Source organism: Bacillus rossius, chromosome 2 (genome assembly GCF_032445375.1).
Source record: "Bacillus rossius redtenbacheri isolate Brsri chromosome 2, Brsri_v3, whole genome shotgun sequence".
NCBI classification, from domain to species: Eukaryota; Metazoa; Arthropoda; class Insecta; order Phasmatodea; family Bacillidae; genus Bacillus; species Bacillus rossius.
The window spans coordinates 124,185,792-124,205,204 of record NC_086331.1 but is presented as its reverse complement, the minus strand read 5'-3'; the positions used below and the strand labels follow the sequence as shown (position 1 = coordinate 124,205,204).

Sequence of the window (19,413 nt, the reverse complement as noted above, 5' to 3'; positions counted from 1 at the left end):
TACGATATATATATATTGCCCTATACATACCTTGCGAATCAATTGGTTTGACTCAGTACATACTAGTTTATGTTAAAATAAATGTAGAACTACCAGTATAACTTTATTTATGCAAGGATATCAAAAAACTGCTACACATTAAATATCTTACTTCATTCATATTGACTCTGAAAATGTTTAACTACAGAGTTTTGTGTTAAGCTGTTTTCTGACCACAATAAAACCTCATGAGTATTGAATACAATATTTTTTTAAGAGCAGTTTAAACCTAAAAATAACAGTACCCAACCTGTTTATATTATCAAAAATTTTTACAAACAAATTATAGCATTACTTAGGTGTTCTTTTAGTGTTACACAACAATTATGGTGTATATTTATCAGTTTATTCTGGTTATGGTCTGTTAAGTTAACCTGTAAGGGTAGCACCTAGCCACTGTTTAATAATATTAAATTAAAATATTTAAAAAGAACATTCTGAGGGTTGTAAATGTTGCTCAGAAATGAATTCCCTAACAAGAAATTTTATTCAACCCACAAGGTTAAAATTGTAACATTAACTTACATTCAATTTATTAACTGCAATTAGAAATCTCCCACCTCCAGAGATGCCAACCTTGTGGAGTGCCTGTCAGTATGGCATAATAAAGAGTGAAAAGGAAGGGGGGGCCGGGGAACCTCCCCCAGGAAAATTTTGTTTAGTAAGTGTAAAATGGTGCCATTGAAACGATTTTCCTGGTAGAAATACCAATATTATTTTATGAAACATTTTCTGAAATAGGAAACTGGGGAGAGTTGATACCGTATTTGAACAAATAATGTCTGTTAAACACATAAAACAATCAAAACACAGCCTTAAATTAAAGTAAACTTGCAATTTAGATAAAATAACCACCTAGTGCTAACATGCTTCAGTATCTTATGGCTTTTAAGTTCAGGTTCACACATCTCTTGCAAACTTTCAAATGCATTTTTCTTTTAGAGCTCTTTTCAAGATAAAAATATACATCTACCAAGAATGATTCAACATTGAAAGCAAATTCCAATGTTTTTGTTGCTTTCTTTGATGCCAAATGAAGCATATGACACACACAGCCCCGTATTATCATTGCAGGATGCTGCTGCTTCAGAAATGAAAGAACACCCTTATTCTTGCCAATCATGGTGTTGGCATTATCACATCCAAATGACACACAATTTTCCCACTTCAATGACATAATTTTCAACTCGTCTAATATCTTAAATATTCCTTCCCCTGTGTTGTCAAAACGCTCAACGAGTGAAAGCTGAAGTGTCATAACCTGTTCCATTACTTCACAATAATATGTAACCACAAAAGGATACAATTTACAATCATTATTGTCATTGCTTCCGTCTGTTGCCAAAGAAAAGAATGTGTTCTGAATCCTATTTAAAATACCTGTGACCGTTTCATCAGACATGCTCTTCACAATTGCAGTGGTTTTTGTTCTCCCACACGAATATTTGTCTGCTATCTTTGAGTCAGTAAACATTGCTTTAAATAACGGTTTTGCATGATCAGCTGCTGATAACAGCAAATTGTGTTCAATGAGAAATCGTGTGAAATAACACTCTACATGAATAACACTCGTGTCTTCAGCAGATGTGAAAAAAGAGTTAAGTGGTTTACACTGACCTCTAAGGCGACCATTTTCTTCATGTTTTTTGGATGCGACATGACGCCTACAATCATCGCGTCCATCGTGTTTTACAGAAAAATCACACTTGCACGTCTCACAAAACACTTTGTAGACGTTTTTGAAGGTTGTAGGTATGGATATTCATCTGTGTAAGATCTCCGATACTACTGATTCGGTAGCCCGCTAGATTTCTTTGAACTTGAAGGCTCGCACATATTTTCAGTGAGAGAACTTTTAAGTTTCAACATTTTCTGTCATTATATCGCAAATAACACGCCAAATGTAGTGTAGCATACACACGGAATCAATACACACATAACCTAACCGACACACCGGAAAATAACAAAGCAAAACGAAACGGCATAGATATATTGAGTCATTACTGGACACTTGAAAATAAAATGTTACAAAACGTGAGTCTAGGGCATTTTGTTTAACAAGTGTGACATCACACATGCATATATCTATGGAACCACGAACACAATACCGCAAATTGCTGCGACGTGATTTAAACAAACCGAAAAACCATAAAATGCATTAAATCCGTAGTTTTAACCTACCATCCGTATTTCCGTAGTCAAGTAACGAAAATTGTAGAAACTATGGAAAATCCGTAGTACTTGGCATCTCTGCACCTCTATTCACGACTATTTCTAAGTCTTGAGTCAACTCGAAACATCACATAGTTATTGGAAAAATTGATATGTGTTCAGCTCTTTCAGTCAGTTTAGGTTAGACAAATGATAGAACATTCTAGCTCTCTGGTATTTTGCAAGAAAATACCACCCACTTTCACGAACTTGAGGAACAGGGTTGCGAGTTCATATCGATGAAAGAGATTGCGACCTCGATGTTGGATTAAGATTATAAATAGGCATAGGTGCGTATTATTTAGGTCTGTTAAATTTATTTTTATTTGGACACAATGACTTGTCAACAAGATCATTACAGATGGTACTACAATACACAATTCAAATCAGGGATATTGAGGAAAGAATCTGCCAAAGCCTCTATACAGGAACCATCACAGCATTTTTCTTGGAGTGATTTCAGGAAACCTTTCAAACCGAAATCAGGCTCGCCAGATTGGGATTCGAACTTGGGTCTTCGAGCCAAATGAATTACCACTGTACCACCTCAACTCATTACATCTTATTAGCTACCTTCTTAAGACTTACAAGAGCTCCCAATCTCTAACAAATTACATCCAGTAAAAACATATTATATCTGGTTTCATATCAGTATGAAAGATTTCGATAATATTATTATATTAATAATATTATCGGAAATTAGTGAAACCACTTACTATCTCCCACCAGATCTATCATGCCCCAATTTTTTTGACTAGTATTAATTACATAGGTACTCACATTGTGCTAGACGGGGACAGTTTTAAGCTGGGCTGAAGCGTAGCCTCCATCACTTCATTAAACAAGTTGTTTGTCATGAAACGTGCCAAAAGCAACTGAGAAGTGCCCACATTATCCAATGTCAATGACTGTATACGGGATATATGCACTCCTAGGTCTCTGTGAATACCAGAGCACTCAATGCACACTATTATTCCAAAATTTGTTGACAGCCATGTTGCATCTACAAACAAAACAAACATTAATATATTTAAATTATTAATATAATTTTAGTACCAGCCAATCAGATCTGGGACTTAGAATGGCTGACACTAAACACACTACAAAAACACAAACCTGGGCACTTTAATAATATATAAAATCTAAATTATTTTCCAATTATAAACACTTTAGTTTTGAGAGTGAAAACATATAACAGCACATCAAAGAATGCAAAGGATGATTTGGTTTCTGAAGGTTTTGATTTATCATCCAGATAACCAGCTAAAATTTTGCTATGAAGATTTTGCCTCAATCTACAAAAATACTGTTAGCACATCCAAAGTTACTGAAGTACATATACCTTTATCTGAAGAGTTACCTCAAAGAAAACAAAAAAATTAGTTGCCTAGTTATGTATTTATGTATGTGATTATAGCTACACCAGCAATGAAAATACTGTCTAAACACAACTTAAAATAAAAGACTGTGTTGAAGATTTTAAAGAGGAAGAAAAAGTAGATTGATTTCTGCAAATGAGTTCAATTCAAAAAGTTGTGTACTAATAACCTTTTTAGAAATTATATTGTTGGTAGCATTTTAGGACACAGAAATATCTTTAAAAATGTTTGTATCAATGGTGGTATTAAATTGTTCTTAACATTATTTAAAAGTGAACAACATTTATTTATTTTTATTTGTAAATAAAAATTAAAAATTATCACAAAGTAATTTTAGCAAAATAATATATTTCAACACTCACAAATAGTTACCATTTAGAGAATTGCAGTCACAACATCTATCATTTCCAGGTATCCTTTGAACGTAGCGTATAATAGCTTGTTGAAGCTCTAAAAAACTTGGGTTAACTTTATTTCCACCTGACTTTCCACTGTCATCAAATGCTCTCATAAGTGCTCCTTCTTTGCAGTTTACTATTACAGACATCCATGCACGTTGATCATTTTCATCTTCTGCTTGGAAGTGATACGTTCTATTATCTAAAACAAAAATATCCTTACCAAACAATAGCACAGTATGAACTTCAAAACAAATTTCAAGACAAGACATTTTAGGGTTAAAATTGTTAATCATTTTTTATCTATGATTTATAATTGCAGTCTATACACATACTTACATGATATAAGGTCAAAACAACGTTTATCTTCTGGAACAAGTTTTATTTGGCAGGTTAGCAAGTTGACTCTTGTAGGAGGCTTTGATTCATCAGCATGACATATGTCAAGAAATCCCTCAGCCTGAACTCTACACCTTCGTTTCTGCCATACTCTCCTCATCTTTCCTTCAGATTTTTTAAGTAGGTGTCCAGAGCGAGTTACCCCATGTTGCTTGTCTCCTTGCAGCTGATGAAGAGAATATCCAGCACCCTTTTCTGATGACCCACTAACGTTCATTGCCTGTAATGAAATACAAGCAGAATAATGCCTTTAAAAATGTTTCAGCTATGACAGCAAATAGTTGAATGCAAAAATTATGAATGTCTTAACTGTTTTATAATCAAAGCAGATATCACAGTCATTATACTGTCAAGGCACATACCAATCTAAGTTTCCTAGAAAAATATATAGGATACTACAGAAAAATTACCTTCATATAAGCTAAAAATAAATTCTCTTCTAAAAGTTCCTTAGTATTTCACTTCCAAGAAAATACAGTAATTTATATATGTAAAAGAGCCACTAACAGAAAAACATTAAAAAAAAAGCCATGGCCATCCTAGCACCATCAACAGATTCTATGAACTTGAACATTTTAAAATAAATACACACTTACTGGCAAAGTTCAGTATAGAGAAAGAAGTCCAAGTCTTAGAATTGGATGCACGTGCAATGATCTGCAATGTCTATAACTACTACCAGAGTTCATTAGTGGAACCACCATGATTATAGTAATGTGATATTATTACTATGTAGATATGTGCAGAGTACCAGTTACACAGTCGCTCACTCAACAAATAAATAGTAAATGGTTATTTGTTACCGAGTCATTGACTTCAAGAGAAATTTGTTGATCATAAACCTTTCTCATATTTTAATGAAGTTCCACAATTTTTTTTTTTGGTTTTGCTTAATTTTGTTGTTAACATACATAGGAAAGCCAATTATTTTTATCTCTAAATAACAGTGACTTAGCTTCTTTGTAGTATTGAGAAAATGAGGAATAGTAGTAAGGATTCATATTGTGTATGTATAATTTATGACAATATCTTTTCAACTTTAGAGACTTAATAAGATGTTTGGAATACCATTGTGGATATTCAATCTTTTCTTTACAGTAATAGGTATATATAATTTTATGAGCTTATTCATTGTAGATGTTAAATGATCAACCATAGTATTAATATCACTAGTATTATAGATGACCGAGTCATGGTATCTGAGAGCATTGTATAGTCCTAGATAGTCTCCAGTCTTGTAGTTTATAAATGAAGATGTATTTTAATTTTTTGACACTACGTTGAATTTAATGTTGACCTCAATAGCAGGATGTAACTTGTCTTCTTTTACCAGGGCATTCAGAGGTTTACTAACCGAACAGAGGTCAATCTTAGTAAAGCATAGATCTAGTTGTTGAATGGAAGGCTAAAAGGAGTTTATCTGAGATAAACCCCTTGCTGAAATAAAGTTAAATAAATCACAGGCTTTAGATTTGATATTGGACTGTAGTATAATTTGAGCGTGCATTTGAGTCCAGTCGAAACCTGGCACATTAAAATCACTGATTATTAATAGATTATATTACTAATTCACAAACTTATCTTCAATTTCTTCAAAATAAGCTGTATATGTTGAAGGTGTTGTTTAAAGGAGATTATAAATATATCCCCAACGGATAAAAATTTATCTTGATGGGTTTTTAATGTTATCCAGACCGCTTCAATTCCAAGGTGGTCAAATTCATGAGTAGATATTACATTATTGAATTTTTGTTTGTTTACTGTGATCAAAACCCTTCTCCTCTTTCCAACGAAGTTAGTGCAGGGTTTCTATCAATTCTAAAAATGAGGCATTATCAATATGCAATAGATTATTGACAAATTCAATGACCTTGGTTCTTAGACCTCTTAAGTTTTGATAAAGAACAAACTCCTTTATGTTAGACTACACAGAAATTTATCAAGATTCTCCTCCAGGCATCTGAGATTGGGTCAAAAAGGAGCCGTTGGTTAGTAATGGTTTAGGACTAGCCCTGCCTGTGTTGACAGTATTGTCAGGGGAAGAATTGTTGTTAATTATTTTATCGGGGTGAAGAGTCCAGTAAAAGGAGCTGATAAGCATCTGCTGGGCCAAAATACTATGTTGATTATTCTATTAAAATCTTCTTCAAGAACTGAAATGTGGAAGGAAGCACAGAAATCAAATTTGGTCTTGAGTTTGGATACTTTAACATGGAGCAAATTGAGTTTACTGGAAATATACTCTACAATTTTATGATCTTGGACTGAGGGATCGAATCTTGTAACAAACAGAGCGTTGATTTTTTTTGGACCAGGTTGACTAACAGTTTTTAGTGTAGGGATGTTCCTTTTCCCCACTTTCTTTCATTCCTGATTGTTTTTGGCTTCAGTGTTGGTCTTTGTTCTAGGCTTCCATGCATATTGCACAATTGTGAAGCCGCCATTATCATCATCAATGTGCTGGCAGTTACTCAAGCTGCTCATGACATGTTTTTTAAGCTGCATTGAATGTCGGTCACGAGACAAAGTACCGTTACCAGCGCCACAGGATGTTTCAGAACCTACATCCTTCTTCAAGCTCATGGGTTTCTTTAACGTCTGACTATTTGTATTTTCACCAAACTTTTTACATAATAAGCTTTGCCTTAAGTGAAGCAGTTCTTGTCTGATTGCGGCAGTTTCTTTGTATGAGTCTACAAGCAAAATATTTAAAATCATATTTTCACTTTGAAGGTCATTGACCTTAGTACACAACAATTCAACAGTTGTTATTTGATTATCTAATTTATGCACTTCAAATTTACCAACATCTGTATTATATGGTTTAAAATAACAAGCATAATTACCTCCTGTCTTCTTTGGCGGTGATTTAAACATGATAAACTGATATTCTAGAACTGGATCAAGAACTATTGTATTGTTTTGGGGTGTTAAAAAAAAAACGGAAGTCAGGTTGGTCTAAAAGTGAGGAATTAATATTCAATTCACCAAACAACTGATCACATTAAGATAGATCATGAACACCTCAGACCGTGTGCAAAACACGTCCGACATGGATCAGCTCACAACAATGACTGATAAACTCACAGTCACGACATGAAATAAAACCCAACCTTTTTTCTCAGAAATTCACTTTTACTCTGTTCATAACAAATTAAATGACAGGTTGATCAAAATTTAACGACTTTAGAACATGTGTTTTAATTATGAAAGTAAACATCTCCTAGTCAAGGACATGAGACAAAAACTTTATCATAATAATTAATTCAAATTGTTACAACATAATATTGACAAAACTTAATTTTTTTTTCTCTCTATAGACTAAATGTATGTCCTTATATCTGCATGTGTCTCTTAGCATTTTATATGAGTGTTTGGCAGTTGTTTTGTAATGTGACAATAGTTTGTGTTTATAATATGTCCACTGACTGTTTACCTCACAAACAAAATACACAATAAATAAATCAAATATAAAATGGAAGAAACATGACAACCATTAACTGTTTACTACACTATGATTAAAACAAATAAAAAATAAAACCAATTCATCAAAATACAAAAGAGAATTGATTTTTACGGTGGAAAAAAAAGTCATTTTAGACCGAGCAATGAAAATTGCACCCCGGTACAAAGAGTAGGCTGGTAGCACCCTCCATGGAATGGGTTGGAAAGTTGCACCCACAGATGTAGTTGGTTTTACCCTGTTTCACTCACTCCTCCAGGCCTTCAACCATATGCTTCTGTTATCCTCATTACTATGGGTGCTGATTACATTGAATTAAATATACTTTGAGATGGATCAATTGGCCATAACCAAGACAGATAAAGGAAACAGTATGGTGTGCTCAATAAACATCCATATAAAATTAATAAGAATACAAATGAGAAAACTAGTTGGCTTTGCATTTAAGAAAGAGAGAGAAATGTAGAGGACAGTCAAATGCAAAAGGGTACTAAATTGTCAATACAACCGATCACTAGTGCAGCAAGCAGCTCCCCTAGCTCTACACAATTCATACAGACCTTGACAGTACAGAAGACCAGACGAACATCGCCCCAGTATCGTTTGCTCTGCCCAACAAAATACAGGGAAATGTACAACCTACTTTTTGTAATGTTTACTGGGATGGAATCAGAAAGAGTTATTGATTTCCTCACATCTTTCGAACTTCCCACGTTGTACCATAAAGTGGTGCTATTTCCACGTCAATAAATATGCATGGCACACATTTAACAGTCTTTGACTACTTTATACATCAATGGTTGCAAAATCCAAATATTCCTGCCAATGACTGGTACTGTGGAGATAGCAGGCAGCAAACCAACAAAGGTACTGAAGGGTGGAAAAATAAATTTAAAGAACAAAGTTATACCCTTCTGAAGGCATTCAAACAATCAGTGGAATACACTGGTTACAAATATGATAGAGAAACTCTTGGTTTGGAAGGATCAAAGAGGAAGCAGCTGTACATAAAACTGGATAAATACTCTCAAAGTTTTACACGTATACAGAACAAGTAGTAATTAACCTAATGATCTTGCCAAACAGCTGTCACAAGCTATGTAAATACAAGTATAATAAAATTGATTGAAGCAAAGAATTATACATATACATATATAACGGTCAAAGGACATCTTTAGCACCTAAACTAGGAATACTTCCTAAACCTCGATTTTATGTAAGCTGGTATAGTCAAACATAAGAAACTGCAAAAGAAAAAAATATATTGTTACATCACTTGACAATCTCAAATTTCAGATATATGTAATAATGACATTAGTTTAAATTGAATATGAATAGTAACAGTGTTCAAATATTGACATTTTCTTGACATTCATGCCAAACACACACATACCCCCATTACCAAAAAATACATACTTCTTTGTCTAGGCCAGGAGCACTTCTTAAAAGAGTCCTCAGTTCAGTGAGTTTTCGCCTTTCTTCATCCTGCTTTTGTCTAATTTTTTGAAGTTTGATTGAAAGATCAGCCACATAACTACCAAAATGCTGGATTGTTTTCAGTCCATCTTGAAAATAACTGTAAAAAATATATTTACATACATTAACATAATCTTCAAGAACATACATAAACATAAGCAATTAAAAACACAGGCCAGAAACAATCATGGGGGGAAAAAATTGGAGCTTTGCTATTTTCATGGTTTTATTATCTCAAAGAATTAATTGCCTAAAGTGTCATTTCATAATAAATGTATGTTCAGGCTGTCTTAGAATTCTGTGTAGACAGTGTAACTATAACTTCTTTCAGCTAAAAGAAGCAGAACAGCCCTGAGACAAAATGTCAGGAAAGTTCAACTACAGTTACCAAATTAAAGTCAACATTAAATGCAACAATGCCAGGAATACACAGTTGCAAGTTTCTGTATATATAAAAAAAGATAATATCGCTAGCCAAACTACATCAATAGTGTCGAATGTGTCTGGTACAGTATGTGTATCACCACGTAGTAACTCTGAGTCATAATGTATGCAAGGAAGCTATTTTTTGTTTATTTTAAAAATAAGGGAAAGTTTTAATCAAGTCCTTTGCACAGATTTCAAAAGCCTACAAACACAACTCAATTACAAGTTCTTTGTGATGTTTGTTTTATTGTCTATGTGTAACCACCATGGGATGTGTCTCATTCTCTAAACAGACAGATATATAACATTAGTATGTGGCAAACATCACAGCTATTGCAGGTGTGAATTTTCAGCTGGCATCCAAGTCCTAGCTAGGTCAATCATGCTCATATGGCACTGATTAAGGAAACCAGATTGATTCTTCCAATTCACCACTCCTAAGTTAACAGTCTAGCAAACCATGTGACTGATGTAGTCCCCTGGTGATATGTAACTTCTTGTAGATACACACCTGCAGCTACATATTCCTGGTATGGCTGTACATCATTTAAACTTTAATCTGGCCACAGAACATAAGCTTTTTGAATATTTTGTCTTGGGACTGTTAAGTAAATTTTAGCTCATGGACACTGTGATTATAGTTTATAAACAGATTATGAAGTATATCATGTTTATTACTAAAAGAACAAATTATCTGTTTTAAGAATTTATTTAATATACACCACAAAGTTTTGAAGGAGAAACATACAGGATTACATTAGAAACATCTGTGGTTATTTATACTGACACATTTGGCCTTAACTCCTCTTAGTTTATACATTTACACAACTACAAAAAATACACGAAAGAGTGTGCTGGCCTCAAAAAGTAACATAAATAGAGAATATATTGAGTAGACTCCCGATTATCCGGGTGCGAATGATCCGGTTTGCGGATTAACAGTGCCATATTTCACTTTCATAAACCATTAAAACAAAAATAATTTTTGACTTTTTATTTCCGTGTGCGCACAATGGCTACAGCACTTGTGTAGCATTAAATACAATGCAATGAATTAGTAATGCAACAAATTAGTAATGCAATGAATTAATAATGTGACCAATCAACAAACAATATTATGCTTTTCCTCAATACCTGATCGCTTCCTTCATTGTATAATTAGTTCTGACGATGCCCAACTGTTCGGCAAATGTTTATATTCCGCCATCCTGTATGTCAACAACAGCTCTAGAGAGAAAAGCCAGAAGATTTCTGGGCTAGTTTACCTTGAGCTACTACGATGCGCTAGTGGCAAATCATAGCAGACACGCATTTAGTAAACAACAGAGTAGAGAATTACATTAACAGGTTAAATAATCTTTCTAATAATATTAAACGTTAAGTTTATGTATTTTTTAAATTCTTATTAGAACTGAAATATAATCTCCAGTATATTAATAACATTATTATTTTGTAACTCAAAAATGTTGGTAGCGCCCACATAGAAAAAAAAATGTCATGCCCAAGCCCAATTATGTAAACAATGCAGTATTAGAAATTTTTAATTTTAGGTTGTTAAATCTCTAAATGTTATTCAACATTTACTTAAGTACTTAAAATGTATTTAGATATGTATTAGTAGTGCAAACAAATTTTAACGGGAGTAGTCTCTTGATTAAAATACTCTCTTATGGAAAAAAAAAACATATGTGACTAGCGCTGTTTGATTAGTGCTCATTTTTACTAGAACGAATTAGGGTGTTACTCTGATACTTAGAGGAACGGGTGTTGCAGTGTTGCACCAAATAATTTTTAATTTGAGTTGCGGAGAATTTCATGCCTGTGGTCCAGATCGTGCTCTTAAACATTCTTTCGGCCACTGTTTTAAATTAGAATATTCAAACCACTGGCGGCAGCATATGCCTAAGTGGAGCCGTTTTTGAATAATTGGTGGCCAACTGAGAAAGCAATTGTTCTTTCAGCTTTCATACCGTGCATTACCAGCAACCATGCCATTTTAACATGGCCATCAGAAATAACAATGGGCAGTCAGCAAAGATTGTTTTGGTGCAATGAACTGGTTTGTTAGATCAAATTAAGTTGTTTGGTATTTGTCATGTAAATGTTTCCTCGTAAAAAAGTGACCATGTTTATTGTTTGGTGAAAAGAATAAATAAACTACTTTTTTTTAAATTATTTTTTTTTTCAAGAGAATAATTTTATTCGTTGGCAAATCATGGAGAGTAACTTTTAATGAAACTGAACAGTACTCAGTAACAGTTGCAGGTTGTTGTTAGTAGCTATCCAGGCACGGTCTTGACTGTTACAGCTCTGTTGCAACAATCTTCACTCTATTTCAGAATTTACTAAATTAAAAAAATTAAAACAAATTAATTTAGGTGGATGGAAGATAAGAAACTGCCAAAGTATAAAAATTTTTGTTGCATGATTGTAATACTTACTTGGTTTGTGCGTGATAATATTCCACTAGGTGTTGGAGCAATTCAATTCCCTTTTTTGTTTTGATTTCATTAACTTTTATCAGGTACTGAAAGTGCAAATAATTCAAGCATATTAAAATTCACTTCATAAAGCAACGGCATAAAGGCATTTCAAATTTTACAAGACTCTTCACAAAAAGAGTAAAATTACACATTAACAAAAATATATTTCAAATAAGGAAGAAGAAATAAAATACACAGACAGAAAATAAATTTTACATCTAAACTAAAAATAAATCGACATCCTGTTCTGCTTAACTAACACCTTGCAATTTAACAGTACATATACACACCACCTTGTTTACGCTGACTTTGTAGACATACCAAGTAATACAAATAATTACTAATACTCATCTAAAAGGTTTACGTATGAATGTTTGTGTCTCCTCTTTAGAACCAACAGTAGCACATGAAGAGAAGATGGTGGTGCAGGAAGGAGAGGGAGAAAAATAAAGAGTGATAGAGTGTAGAGGTGATGTAGGGAAGGAAAGGAGAAGAGAGGAAGGAGGGGAAGAGGAGGAAGGAGGGGAAGAGGAGGAAGGGAGAGAGGGTATAGAGTAAGGGAGTAGGTGAGGGGGGATGAAAATGGAAATATCCCATCAACACTTGACGTCGTACCTCCGTGCCTCTGGGTTAAAGCCCGGATCACAGCCCTGTCCGCAGCGCGCCGCGGCTTTGGGAATGACGTCACTTCCGCTCCGTGCGCGCGAGAGCAGTGCGCCGGCGTCCTGGTCTCCAGTCCCGTGCGAGCCACCTTCGAGGCTAGACGCGGCCGCGAGACGCTCCATAAACTCGCCGCTATTATCGCTTTTGGATTCTGTTCTATAGTGTGTATAATCTCTTTTTTATCGTTTTCTTTACCGTGTGCGTGAGTGTTGTTTTGTATCTGGCGTGTCCGCGGGCCAAAACACGTGGACTAACACAACTAGCCTGCACCGCACATTTCTCCAGCGCGCGAGACGTCCCTCGGCAGCTACACGGGCCGGACGGTCCACCCCTGCCTCCCCGCAGGAGGCTGCTCTACGCGAGAGAGCTGGCGCCGGGCAACACTAGAAAACGGCCGAGCGACGTCCGCCACGTCTCCACGCATTCTACGGAGACGGGTACGCGACATTTGGCGCCCAACGTGGGGCGAACTGCAAGTCCACAGGAGAGCGCGTGCAGTGCGGGAAAAGAGTGTGCAGTGAGTGATCAGACAGCGTGAAAATCCACCTGGGACAATGAATGGATTCACTTATTCACCTAGACAGTACTTCTGATCTCATCAACGCGAGGACGCAACCATTCCTTTCCCACGTTTTCAACACCTATCAGTTTCACGGTTCAGCTGATAACGCATCGCCGTCTCCCGTCCCGCAACCGGATTATATTTCCCGTCGATTCACCACCACCCCCCTCCAACGGGATAACGCACCGTGGTACCCCCTCCTTTTTCACCCTTTCGCCGTTCTGCCATCGGTGATCTTCGGGGCGCGCCGGCGGTGTTCGGGCGGGCGCGGTGATAGCCTGCGCGGGCAGGCTGCGCAGACGGAGCGGCCACGTGGACCCCGTGTTTGTAAACAATGCTGCCGCGCGGGTTGACAGTTACGTGCGCGACGTGTCAGCTACCGAAAGGAATGGACCTTGTGACAGGAGAGTGGCAGTGTCGGAACACGTGTACGTGCGCGCCACTGAGGCGCAGTGAGGTGAAGACAGAAACTGCTGAGGGTGTGTTGTTATGGGACAGGGATACATCATCAGAGCAGATGCATAGGGTAGCCCCGAACACAGCGAGTGCCGTGTACCGGGAAAAAGGGGGATGTGACGAGTGTAGAGGCTGCTCGGGCAACCGCGTCGGGTCGATGTTACCGAACCAGAATCCACCGTCGCCGAACCTAATTGACTGGGACACACCTACGAACTCGGCAGCGCCGCCAGTCGCGTACGCTGTGCGGGTTGCCACAGGGGCTGGGCGTATAGTGCTGCCAGAGTTTAGCGGGCTCGTGCACGAAGACCCACGGGAGTTTGTGCGGTGGTGTGAGAGGCGCATGTTACAGTGCAGTGTGCCGGTAGAGGAGTGGACTCAGCGCACAAGCGAACAGTTGCGTGGTCGAGCTCGTGAGTGGTGGACTCTATGGGGGCGATACGATATGCAGTGGCGGGAGTTCTCCACGCGTCTCATGCAGCGATTTGATGACCGCCAGGCAGTCTTGAGCTGCAAGGCCCGTTTCTACGGCGAGGCGCAGAGGGACACGGAATCGGTGGAGAGATTCCTGGCGGGCAAGTTGCAGCTATATCGTCGCATAGCCCCAGGGGAAACGCCGGAGCAAGCGTTGCCGGACGTGACCGCGTTAGTGCGGGAAGAATTACAACCCTTCCTCAGGCCGTATTGCAACGGGTCTGTTGAAGAATATGTGCGACAGGCCGTAGCCACGGAGGGCAACCTGCAGCGCCTTCTGGGGCGACGGACAACTATGACCACTCCCGGACGAGAGCCCAGACACGAGTACAGAGCGCCCGCTCTCCCAGAGGGAGACATGCAGCTCGAACGTCCACGGCAGATGGTAGCACGGGCAATCGAAGGCCCACCGAGTGGCAGACGACAGACCACCGCACCAGAGTGGCGGAACGCGGGGAATCGGCGGGACGGAGGCCGACCACCCCAGTGTCGCCTTGGATGCCCGCAGGACACGTTCCATTGGCACCAGGACTGCCCAAGACAACAACAACAACAACAACAACTGGCGGGAAACGGGCAGCAGGGGGTGTAGGACCAACAGTTCTGCCCCCCACACCACCTAACCTCCTTCCCGAAGCCAAGGCCGAGACACACATAACACTGGGACAGCTCACCACCCCTGACGACCGGCTGATGCGGGTACCCGTCACTCTGAACGGGAGACCGACGGCTGCTCTCGTAGATACAGGTGCGAGCCACGTGTTCGTGGCCCAACACTTGGTGCCGCCAGCGGACGTCACACCGAGACGCTGTGCACTGCGTCTGGCCACGAGCACCGGAGTCGGGACAGCCATCGGGGACGCCATCATAACGGTGAGTGTGAGGGAGCTGGTTACCCAAACGGCAGCAGTTGTAGTAGAGGGACTCAGGGAGGACCTAGTGCTGGGACAGCCTTGGTTGGTAGAGCATGACACAGTGATAGCGCCGGCCTCTGGGCTAGTGAATGTTGGCAAACATGAGCGCCTGGCAGTGTATGCACTAGGTAGAGCACCACCTCCCCCGAGAGAGCCCACGAAGTTAGAAGATGTGGACAATGATGTACCCCCAGAGTATCAGGATGCATTCAGGCGGCTCATAAGGGAAAGGCAGAGCATCTTCGCCACTGCCGACCCACTCAGGCGCACAACGGTGACAGAACACCGAATCCCCACTATGCACGACCAACCAGTGTATGAGGCCCCCAGGGGATATGGTTTCCGCGAGCAACGGGTGATACGTGAGCAAGTGCACGAAATGTTGCGAGATGGTGTCATTGAACCCTCCAACAGCGCATACAACTCACGCATCGTCCTTGCTGCCAAGAAGGATGGGACCATGCGCTTCTGTGTGGACTTCCGTCCCCTGAATAGTGTCACCGTTAGTTCTCCACCACCGCAGATCAGTGTGGACGAGGCCTTGGCAGGCCTGGGCAATGCACGAGTGTTCACGACCCTTGACTTACGTTCGGGGTATTGGCAGGTGCCAATACACCCAGGTGACAGAGAAAAGACTGCGTTCACGGTGCCCGATGGTAGACGATTTCAGTTCTGTGCCATGCCCTTCGGGCTCAAGTGCGCGCCGGCCACATTTCAAGCTATGATGGCCCGCGTACTGGAAGGGTACATTGGCCAGTTCGTGACAGCCTACCTCGACGACGTGATTGTGTACTCCAAGACCTGGGAGGACCATGTGCAGCACTTGTCCCTGGTCCTGGAGCGGCTCCAGATGCACCACTTGACCTGTGCCACACAGAAGTGTCACATTGGACGGAGAGAGGTGGAGTTTTTGGGGCATGTGGTGGATGCTGAGGGAAATCGTCCGCACCCGATGCACCTGGCGAAAATTGCAGAAGCTGAACCCCCTAGAACCCGCAAGCAGTTGCAGAAGCTCTTGGGCCTCGCCAACTGGCTGCGGAACTATATCCCGCAGTTCCCCACGCTCACTGCCCCTCTGACAGATCTTTTGTCACCACGACAGCGATACCACTGGACACCGGCTGCACAGCAGGCGCTGGACAGCTTGAAGGCGGCTTTTCTCCGATGCCACACTCTGTCACGGATAAACCCCGAGAGGACGTTGTACGTGCAGACGGATGCGAGCGCCGAGGGGGTGGGCGCGGTGCTATATCAACGAGACGAAAATGGGGACAGGTGCATAATCGACTACGCCAGTGCCAAGTTCGGCCGCGCGGAACGGAATTACCACAGCAATGAACAGGAGTGCCTGGCTGTGGTATGGGCACTGAAGAAATACCGTCCCCACCTCGAGGGTAGGCAATTTGTATTGCGCACGGACAACCAATGCCTCACATGGTTGCGGACCCTCCAGGGGCGGAAAAGCAAACTCGTGAGGTGGGCGCTGTTTCTACAGTCGTTCGACTTCGTTATGGAGCACGTTCCAGGAGTAGAAAACGAGCTGCCGGATGCCCTGTCACGGGACCCTGAGGAGGGATCGTGCCTGAAGGACGAGGTATCTTGGGACGAGATACTGCCACCTGGCCGTGAGACGGATCACCACCACCCAAGGGACCCAACCTGCCGCCTGCTTGCTCTAGGTGTAGACGACGACCCGCCTCCTGCGGACATGGTCGAGCTGAAACGTCGGGTGCACGATGCCCAACGCACCTCTCAGGATGCTGAGCGCAGACGCGCGAAGCAAATAGCGGAACCATGTGAGACCTGGACTACGAGGGACGGTGTGCTCTACATACGAGGACTGGGACCCGATCAGGAGTGGCGCACCTATGTCCCACCGGAGGCACGTGAAGCGGTGCTGCGCTTTATGCATGATCACGACCTGGCCGGACACCCTGGGGCAGACCAAACACGGCGGGCGGTCGGTCAGCACTACCACTGGCCCGGCATGGCCCGGGACGTGCGGGAGTACGTGAGGACTTGTGAGATGTGCCAAGAGCGGAAAGCGCGGCGGAGCGACGGGATGGAGCAACAACAGCCTCGCATTCCCACTACCCCTTTCCAGTCCGTCGCGCTGGATGTCATGGGGCCATATCCCCGCACAGCCTGGGGCAAGAGATTCCTGGTGGTAGTGACCGATCTCTTTACCCGTTGGGTAGAAGCTTACCCCACCAGCAATGTACGGGCCAACACCATTGGGACAATATTGCAAACGGAATTCTTCCCACGTTGGGGCTACCCGAGAGACCTGCTGACGGACAATGCCAGCCAATTCGTCGGGAGGCAGTGGCGGGAGATGTGCAACTCGTGGCACGTCGAACACCGGACCACACCTGCCTACCACCCCAGAGCCAACCCGACGGAAAGGCGAAACCAAGAGTTGAAAGTCCAGATGCGCATAAGGCTGGGTAGCGACCATACTAAGTGGGACAACCATCTTGCAGAGGCTCTGTTTTGTATCCGTCGCAGAACCAATGCAGCCACAGGAATGACCCCGGCGGAAATGGTCCAAGGCCACAATTTGCCCTTGCCAGGAGAATGGACAGCCCACGGGGTAGCCGATGAAGAAGAAGATCCAGAGGAGCGCCGTCAATGGCGAGAGGCAGAAATGACAACAGCGCTCGAACACCAGAGGGCCTATACTCGCCATATAACACCGCAGACGACCCGAATGCCACCGGAACTCCAACCTGGAGAACTGGTATACGTGCGCACGCAGCCTCTGTCCAGCGCGCCGAAGAACTACAGTGCCGGGTTGAGCCCCAGATGGTCGGGACCAATCCCGATCCTTAAACGGCTAAGTAGGAGCACCTACCTAGTCCGCCTTAATGGACGGCGGGCGCGAAAAGTGCACCGAGACACCATACGGAGAACATCAGTCCCAGGAGAAAATTTGGTCTCTGAAGATGTCACCCTGGTAGAAGTGGACGAAACGCCTACTTCCGACGACTCGATCACACCCCGAGGCATGCGGGGCCTGTTCCATGCCACCCCCAGCCCCGAAACAGCGACCCTGGTAACAGCAGGAAGCTCGGCCACAAGTCCGAGGCGACGCCGTCGGAGACGCATGACGCGGACACAGATCGATGACGTCACCGGGATGCCCGAGGCGGGCGCCGATGCGGCGGGCGAACAACCTCTGGTGACCGAACCGGACGAGGAGGAGGCAGCTGAGCCACTCTCCCCCACCCGAGGTGGATGGGGACATGGTGCCTCCCTCGCCGATGCAGAGTTCAGAGTCACAGTCGAGGAGCCGGCTGAGACAACCCCGAGACGCAACCGGCGACGTCGGCGAGCCCCACGTTACTTGGCAGACTATGTCACAGGCTCGGAGCTGGACGCTTTTGTGTACGACTACCCGGCGAGTACAGGGCGAGAAAGGCGGCCCTAACTCCAACGACCGCCGTGGGAGAGGGCGTCCCGATCCTGCTGCCTCGGGTGGAAGCACGGACAGCATTGACCCGGGCTTATCCGGGGGGGGCATCTGACGTCGTACCTCCGTGCCTCTGGGTTAAAGCCCGGATCACAGCCCTGTCCGCAGCGCGCCGCGGCTTTGGGAATGACGTCACTTCCGCTCCGTGCGCGCGAGAGCAGTGCGCCGGCGTCCTGGTCTCCAGTCCTGTGCGAGCCACCTTCGAGGCTAGACGCGGCCGCGAGACGCTCCAATAACTCGCCGCTATTATCGCTTGTGGATTCTGTTCTATAGTGTGTATAATCTCTTTTTTATCGTTTTCTTTACCGTGTGCGTGAGTGTTGTTTTGTATCTGGCGTGTCCGCGGGCCAAAACACGTGGACTAACACAACTAGCCTGCACCGCACATTTCTCCAGCGCGCGAGACGTCCCTCGGCAGCTACACGGGCCGGACGGTCCACCCCTGCCTCCCCGCAGGAGGCTGCTCTACGCGAGAGAGCTGGCGCCGGGCAACACTAGAAAACGGCCGAGCGACGTCCGCCACGTCTCCACGCATTCTACGGAGACGGGTACGCGACACACTGAGGTCATCAAAGACATTGAAACTTGTGATGAGATG

The 19,413-nt window shown here is 42.4% G+C and overlaps 1 protein-coding gene across 5 annotated transcripts in view; it reads right to left on the bottom strand.

The window, feature by feature from the left end:
- The window catches only part of LOC134529754 (arfGAP with SH3 domain, ANK repeat and PH domain-containing protein), an 89,904-nt gene that overhangs the window by 48,311 nt on the left and 22,180 nt on the right, over positions 1–19,413 (bottom strand). For 4 of the 5 annotated variants that reach the window (XR_010074695.1, XM_063364152.1, XM_063364153.1 and 1 more), the window contains exons 5-9: positions 12,233–12,318; positions 9,306–9,465; positions 4,367–4,646; positions 4,002–4,229; positions 3,031–3,253 (exon numbers count right to left, since the gene is read on the bottom strand). Coding sequence is in view for 4 of the 5 variants with exons in the window: in XM_063364152.1 (XP_063220222.1) it covers positions 3,031–3,253; positions 4,002–4,229; positions 4,367–4,646; positions 9,306–9,465; positions 12,233–12,318 (977 nt within the window). In the remaining variant the exon portion in view is untranslated. Of the gene's footprint in view, positions 1–3,030; positions 3,254–4,001; positions 4,230–4,366; positions 4,647–9,305; positions 9,466–11,951; positions 12,319–19,413 lie in introns of those variants that run through there. The other variant, XM_063364156.1, reaches the window with a different exon arrangement.